The following is a 7,347-nucleotide window of genomic DNA, read 5'->3' as shown; positions in this document are numbered from 1 at the left end:
AGCTATGTACCGATGTCGCCAGCTTATTGTAGCAGGTAGATGGGTGCTGATAATTTGGAAATGTAAGCATGTACAGGATACACAGATGCAAGACAGGACAGAACCTTTAGGTACATCTGCAATGGGCTAGCAGATATTGTTGGTTATGACATATGTAGGACGATGGTGAAGGCGGTATGCTATAAGACGGAGGTGAGCTAAGCGGGAGTGCACAGGTTTGTAGCTTGAAAAGTAGTAAAGAGTGTCATACTAGTTCAAAGGCTTTTGGATGTTAACGGTGACAAATATTACGAATTCCGTTTGTTTATTTAAGACATGTAAGTCAAAGCAGTTGGTCGCCTATGGAATAATTAGGAAGAAAGCCACTTTGGGTGTTGGGGATGGGTAGACGGGTCGCCAGGAGCTGATGAATTCGTTGCGAAAGGATGGTTTCAAGAATTCTGCTGAAGACTAACGTAAGGGTCATAAGTCGATGTAGTGAAGTCAGGGAGGGTGAATTATTAGATTCCAGAAATCTTGATAGGCTGAAGCAGCTCCCTTTAGCAGTAGCTGACATGCTGACAGCGCCTCCTAGTGCAGGCTGAGGTGTCTTGCCTGTGTCTTTAGCACAGGTCGTAGTGTATGTTAGCGACTGCGCTGTGTCGATGCTAATGTCTGAGACGGAGCCTGAGTCGCTGTTACATCGGGATCTTTGAAATGGCATACCTAGCCAGTGACAGTGGTATCTAAACTGAAGCTTGGGCTGCGATCTGGAAGTGAAAGAGGAAAGAAGTGGCACAAAAAAATCTTAGGGTTGCCTGAGGATAAATGCCAGATCTTTGAATCTGTAGTGTAGCGTTGGAACGTCCCCTTAGAAAAATTAAGAATGGCTGTGCTGGTAAACTTCTGCGTTATTTGATTTTCAAACAGCTGAGCAAAACTGAGCGTACTCAGACAGTTCTCTCTTTACTTATTCTGATCATCACTAAACTGGCACACAATATTTTTAGCGCAACGCAATCTGACTTTCAATAATCCCTACAAAAGAATGGCCCTCACTAACAATAACCTATACCTTTCATGAATCACTTACCTCACAAAAATCTTCGTTACTCGAACTACTGCAATACAGCGAGCGCCAATATCGCCAGCTAAATAAAAGATTCTAACTACTGAAGGCAGTAACTGCTGATAAGCATAGTTAGCAAATGAAAGATTCTGTTAGAGAACAAACAATGTATTTACCTTAATAGTGTTCAACAGTCATAATATATATATCAGTTAATGACATCCAGTCTTACAAAATTCCTTTTAATGATAGACACACGTCCTGAGCGTCCGCTCACAGTAACCTCTCAAAACTCCGCCATCTCTCTCCCCACATCCACCACTGCTGGCGGCTCACGTCCAACTGCCCAACGCTACTCGCTGTTCACATCGAACTGCCCATAGCGAATATTCCAACAATATGTCCAACCAGCCACAGACTGCACACAGCGCAGTCAGCGATTTTCACACAGAGTACTACGTGGCGTTACCAACATAGAAACCTCAACAGCCTACTTACAACATTTACTTAGCCAGGTGGCCGCGCAATAGAGCATGGAGCGGACTATACTGTGACGAACAATGTAGAATCAGAGCAAGATGTGTAAGTGACCATACGATACAAACATACTGGATAAAACTCGACCGGAAGAAAGCTACAGCCATGAAACACAGTTTAGGACTCGCAGTCGGAAGGACGGCGGTTCAGATCTCCGTCTAGCCACTCAGATTCAGATTTTCCGTGATAGTACTCCATCACTAATGATCTCGTCGTCGAGGGGACGTTGAGCCACAATTTTCTATCCTTCTTATTCATCATGATTAACGATATCATTTAATTTAAGAATACACCAAGTGAGTTTCAGTAGAGTTAGCAAACAGAGTCAAGACACTATAAAATGAAGCAACTATAATCCTAAGTACAAGAAATGACAATACAGCGGACATTAAAATTTTTGAGGCTCTTACGATCAACTCTTGGTGTTTTGGCTCCTCATATCAGAATCTTCGGGCAATCGTCAGTTACTGCATTTTCTGACGTTTTCGTCAGCACGGATGAATAGCATTGTAAAAAACTCACCATCCGTTGCTGCACAAAGTCGTATTAAAGACGTCTGCTGTGAAGTCCCCTGTTCCTTTACCCAAAACAGGCATTCGCTGCAGATAACCGTAGGAGAAGCGCAGCTGTAATGACCAGAGGCCCTCGAATATCGGCGTGGCAAGTACACGTAGCCTTAGGTCACCGGCTCGACATGAACCTTTGGCAATGTTAGCCACTCGTGCTGGAGAAAAGTAAAAAAAAAAAGACGCTGTTGGCCGAAGATCCCTTTTGGAAACCGTTGTAGACGTCGCACATAGTAAAGTCAGATGATATAAAATTTCAGATATACAGCGATAACTGATAAAGAGGAGGATTAAAAACACTTGATAACAGAGGTTCTGTAATTTTTAAGGAACTGAACACCATAGTACAGTTATCATATTAAAATAAGAAGATCATAAGAGAATTAGTGGCTAAAAACAATCACGAATAATCGTAGGAGTTATGTCTAGTGCTGATGTTTCATTGCACCGTTACAACTCTAACTGTTAACTTGCGAGCCCTCCTGAAGATTTCTTTGAGATTCAGTACATGTCGCGCAGCTAAACTGAAACACAAATAATAGATATGGACAGTGAATTTGTTCCTGAGATATTGGCTCTAGAAACAGAGATAATCTTTCCAAACGTGCAAAAATCAGAAACAAGTGGGAACGACGAAGTAGCAACGAAACAACATGACTGAGTAAATAGAGGTAATTGGAACAAGTGGAATTATTTACAGAGCGAATACTTAACAAGCCCATTCACAATATCTGAAATAATGCTATACCAAAAAGAACTGGAACCGCGCGACCGCTGCGGTCGCAGGTTCGAATCCTGTCTCGGGCATGGATGTTTGTGATGTCCTTAGGTTAGTTAGGTTTAAGTAGTTCTAAGTTCTAGGGGACTGATGACCTCAGATGTTAAGTCCCATAGTGCTCAGAGCCATTTGAATTTTGAACCAAAAAGAAAATCCTGTTTGACATTAGATCGCCTAATTCTGTACCGCTGACAGTGTTATGTAATATTTAATTAAAAGCCCTGAGTAAACTCTTAGAAGAGACGCAGCCATTAAACAAGAGTAGCGCGAATTTGGAGAGACTATAATACGAAAGACTGCCTAAAATATTGTCAAGAAAGTTATAGAAACTTACCTTGCTCTCTCTCTCTCTCTCTCTCTCTCTTCCTCCCTCCCTAGAATATAACAACTTCCAGAAAGTTTTTGACTCTGTTTCGGCAAACTGTCACTGAAGACATTCGACAACCAAGTAATCCAATCGGTACGTCTCAGTTTCCGAAGTAAATCTACAATAAAGTTACAGTTCTGTTGAGACAGCACAAAGAAAGATAAAAATTAGTAATAGAATAAGGAAATAAGGATCATAGAGACTTATAACTAAAAAAATCTATATTATTCAGAGATGCGTTGATTTATGGGTGAGGAAAGAATATGAAAAGAACCATTGAAGACTTCATCCTTGTCACTCAGTTCGCTAGAGCTACATAAGAAAAGTACAGTGCAGAAATAGCAGAAGTTTTGGTACCAATTTGCTTTAAAGAACGCATATTCGTCAAAAACTACACGTCCGAATGTCGTCGAAATGGTCACCGACATAATAACGTGTATCTTAAATACCTCTTCTGCGGAGCAACAATACACACGATGGAATTGCAGTATTGATATTCCCTTCTGGCAGTACAATACAAGTAATAAAACTTATTTTGCCACAGAGAGTTGAAACTGATTGCAAACCAGATGAAAATTACGGAATAATTACTACACGTGACTCCTAAGAGAAACAGAAAAGTTTTGATAATTACCTGCATCAATCGCCTGTGGTGATCTCTTAACGAACGCGAATTTAGGAAACACACACTGGGTGATCAAAGGAACAAGTTTAATAAGCTGCAAATGACACGTCGTTGAGAAGTAGATAGCGTGACCCGATTTTCCTGCGGCTGTCGCAACCCACGTGATGTAAGGACAGCTAGACTCTCTCGCCTTGCTGATTCCGCGAGCCAGACGGGAGAAGCGGCTTATAGCGCAGCGCCTGCAGGTACGTCCCACCATGCAGACTTCAAAAATGTTGATTAAGCTTTGTGGAACCGCTACTATCTCTTTCATCCTAGAAGACCTCCTCCTACGTCTAGGAGTCACATGTATGGCTGCAACAAGTTAAGATCTACAATGTTTAGCCACCGAAGCTAAATTCCTTGCATATGATTATAAAGTGAAGTTATGTTATTTAACAATGTCTCATCACACCTTTCTCAGTTACCCGTAACTTAAATATTTATAAAATTTCATCTTCTCACCATAAGTCAGCTGGACGTACCCCTCTAACTTCTACTCAGTACGACTTTAAATCACCAGCCGTAGCTATTTTCATCTTGCCTCTGTCACAGTGCTAAATTGTATTCCCACAGAGGTTGCTTTTCCTGCTATTAACTGCAGTTGCTTGTACTGTCTAAAATTGTTACGATCTTTTAGCGCTGTTCATGTCTGTGATTATAACACTTATGAGAATAGCCCCTGTTGACAAGTTGTTGTCTGCCAATTCGTGTAGCGTATTATGAAAAATCCATTGTCAAACAAGCCAAACTCCGACTGGGAACAATGGTTTAACTCAGCCTTTGGAAATGTGCTTTTCACTAGCTCTAGTTAATTTTTACATCCATTATGGTTTGTCACTTTAATGTACGTTACGACAATAAAAATAGGATGACTAACATATTACGCCACAACCATGACGTCACGTTTTTTCACTCTTATCTTGCTCATGTAAAACGGTGATCAAGTCCCAGCCTGGCGTATTCACCTTACACGAATTATCTTGTTGTTTGTAACTATTGTGTACGTTTCACGTCTTTTATACTCAGAACCGATAGACAACACTAATTGAGTTCTCTATCAGGATGAACATACCAGTAAAAAGTCTGACTCTGGCTCTTACGTAAAGTAACTACAATCTGTAATAATAATCGTTGTGCGTTGATGAAACAAATGTTTCAACATGCTGAAGTCAGCAACCTATCTTTGCAGTTTTATCAGAAAACCTGGTTGGTTCTGTCTGCGTAATACACCTAGTTTAGCTCAGAACTTTTAACTTAAAATTTTTTGATTCTTTGAATGCTTCCTGCGCCATAACTGACAGATGCAATTGCCCTTGACATTCTGTGTCTCACAAAGCTTCTTCGAAACGTTCATGAGTCTGTGCAATTTTCACTGTTAAGACTAAATGTCCATTACAAAAACTCGACTAAAGTGCTACATATTTATGTGTCGTATCCATGTACTGCATAAATCACCACAAAAGAATTACACATCAGGTAAACGTTGGAGAATATTTTCGATCAGCAAGCACTGGAAAGATTGTGTCTGCATGTGTGTAGACTTGACAGACAACGTTGCAAGCCGTCTCTATAGTAATTCTAATCGGTGAAAAACTCTGTACAATCGTTCGCAGAAAATAGAAGAAATGAATGAACTTTAGAAATATGAATGAACGTAACATTTACGTTAAAAATTATCGTAAAATTAAAGCTGTTTCCTTTAAGTATTACACTTCTTTATAACCTTTGTTGAAAAAGTGTTAGTTTTAAGGCAAATAATACGTTTTAATTTTATGTTCATGCTAAGCAGTCACAATGATATTTTCTGAACTTCCTTTCGAATATAATTTTACAACTCTTCTGCGATGCATTCAGTCAATTTGATACAATATGCCGACGTCACAATCAGTAAGATATCAAAACAAACAGAAACATCTGTTTGAATATGGCTTCCAACTTGTTTCGTTCCAGAGTTACTCCTATAGAAAGGCCATTTGTAAAATAAGATTACTGAGGATCTCATGCACATTTGTAATAATATGTAACTGCCAATCTAAATGTGACTCCCAGCCTAGATCATTTATTTTCTTCGCTGTAACAGGAAGGTACTGACCATTAAAATCGGTTGTGAACGGCCTGCCTCCTAAATGCTTTGTAATAGTAACGGCCGGGCTGACTCCTTTATATTCTAGGTGCTGACCATGGCGGAACCGGCAGAGTCACCTGTGGCACTACTGGGGCGAAACGCATCTATGCTACGACTGCTGGGGCTGTATCAACAAAAACACGACGGCAGTAAAGTCAAAGCCGCTCTCCTCTCCGCTTTCTCTCTCATCTTTCTCCTTCACCACCCAGTCTTTGCTGCTATGAAGCTCTACATGGACCCGCCAGAAGACTTAGTAGAGTTTGCATTATGCTCATTCTCTTTCATAATCAGCGACGGTGTTTTTATAAAGGTAAGACTGAAACTTGACTTTTCACCGTGTCGGTGTTTCTTTTACTTTCCGCGCAGCCAATATCTGTTACTGTTGAGGTGTCAATAATTACGAGTGGTTATGAAAGAGGGCTTAGACCAACCGACAGTTATTCAGTAACGGTGGTGTAAGAGCGAGCATTGTCTTGTAGCAGTGTCATGCCTCTTCTTTGAGACCCGCGACATTTTTCTCTCTTTGGTGCCTTTACTTTATTCATGAGCATGTCTGAGTACTGAGCATTGTTTATCGTTCTCTGATCTTCCAAATAATCATAAAATCAAGTAAAGGAGTTGAGATTTCAACTGGCCGCCCGGGACGTTACTTTTCAGTCACTGACGTTCGACTGTTTTGAACTGTTCTATCCAGTTATAAGACTTTCCATTGTTCATACAACTTTCACCATACTGCAAAATGATTCGACAGAAGATTCTAGCCAGTTTTTCATCTTCAGAAAGCAAAAGAAAAACAAAGGACCAATCGTCAACTAAAGTGAAAACTTCAAGTGGACACGCTGTCGTTAAACGCATTACTGAGGTTATTATAAACAAGCCAGTTTTTATCTATCGGCTGTTCTCATCTCATCTCAGTGATGCCAAGCTCATGTCATGATAGTATAAAACTCCTACGAACTGTTTCATTTCAACGTCAGTTTGTCTCTTTAATTATTGAATGTCCCTCCTACTTATTTCAGTATCATGATTTTGATTGCAGAATCATTTTCAAGTGCACAGTGAGAAAAAATCACTATCTATCACACATGGCAGAATGGCATGACGTCGTCGTTGAAGTATCACAAAATGTGGACATATATGATATTAATATTTTTGATATACATGGACCATTATCACCTTGCACTTGAAAATGGTTCTACAGCCAAAATCGCGATAGTGAAAAAAAAAGAAACTTTTTCACATGACGGCAAAGATTTCAT

General features: G+C 40.1%; 1 protein-coding gene across 1 annotated transcript in view; it reads left to right on the top strand.

Annotated features, from left to right (window-relative positions):
• The first annotated feature begins 4,135 nt into the window (after positions 1 to 4,135).
• The window catches only part of LOC126160221 (odorant receptor 43a-like), a 122,413-nt gene continuing 119,201 nt past the window's right edge, over positions 4,136 to 7,347 (top strand). The window contains exons 1-2 of the mRNA XM_049916896.1: positions 4,136 to 4,166; positions 6,135 to 6,398. Coding sequence (XP_049772853.1) covers positions 6,144 to 6,398 — 255 coding nt within the window. The 5' untranslated portion in view covers positions 4,136 to 4,166; positions 6,135 to 6,143. The remainder of the gene's footprint in view (positions 4,167 to 6,134; positions 6,399 to 7,347) is intronic.

This window comes from Schistocerca cancellata, chromosome 1, assembly GCF_023864275.1.
Source record: "Schistocerca cancellata isolate TAMUIC-IGC-003103 chromosome 1, iqSchCanc2.1, whole genome shotgun sequence".
Taxonomy (NCBI): domain Eukaryota; kingdom Metazoa; phylum Arthropoda; class Insecta; order Orthoptera; family Acrididae; genus Schistocerca; species Schistocerca cancellata.
This window is presented reverse-complemented; position numbering and strand designations above follow the sequence as displayed.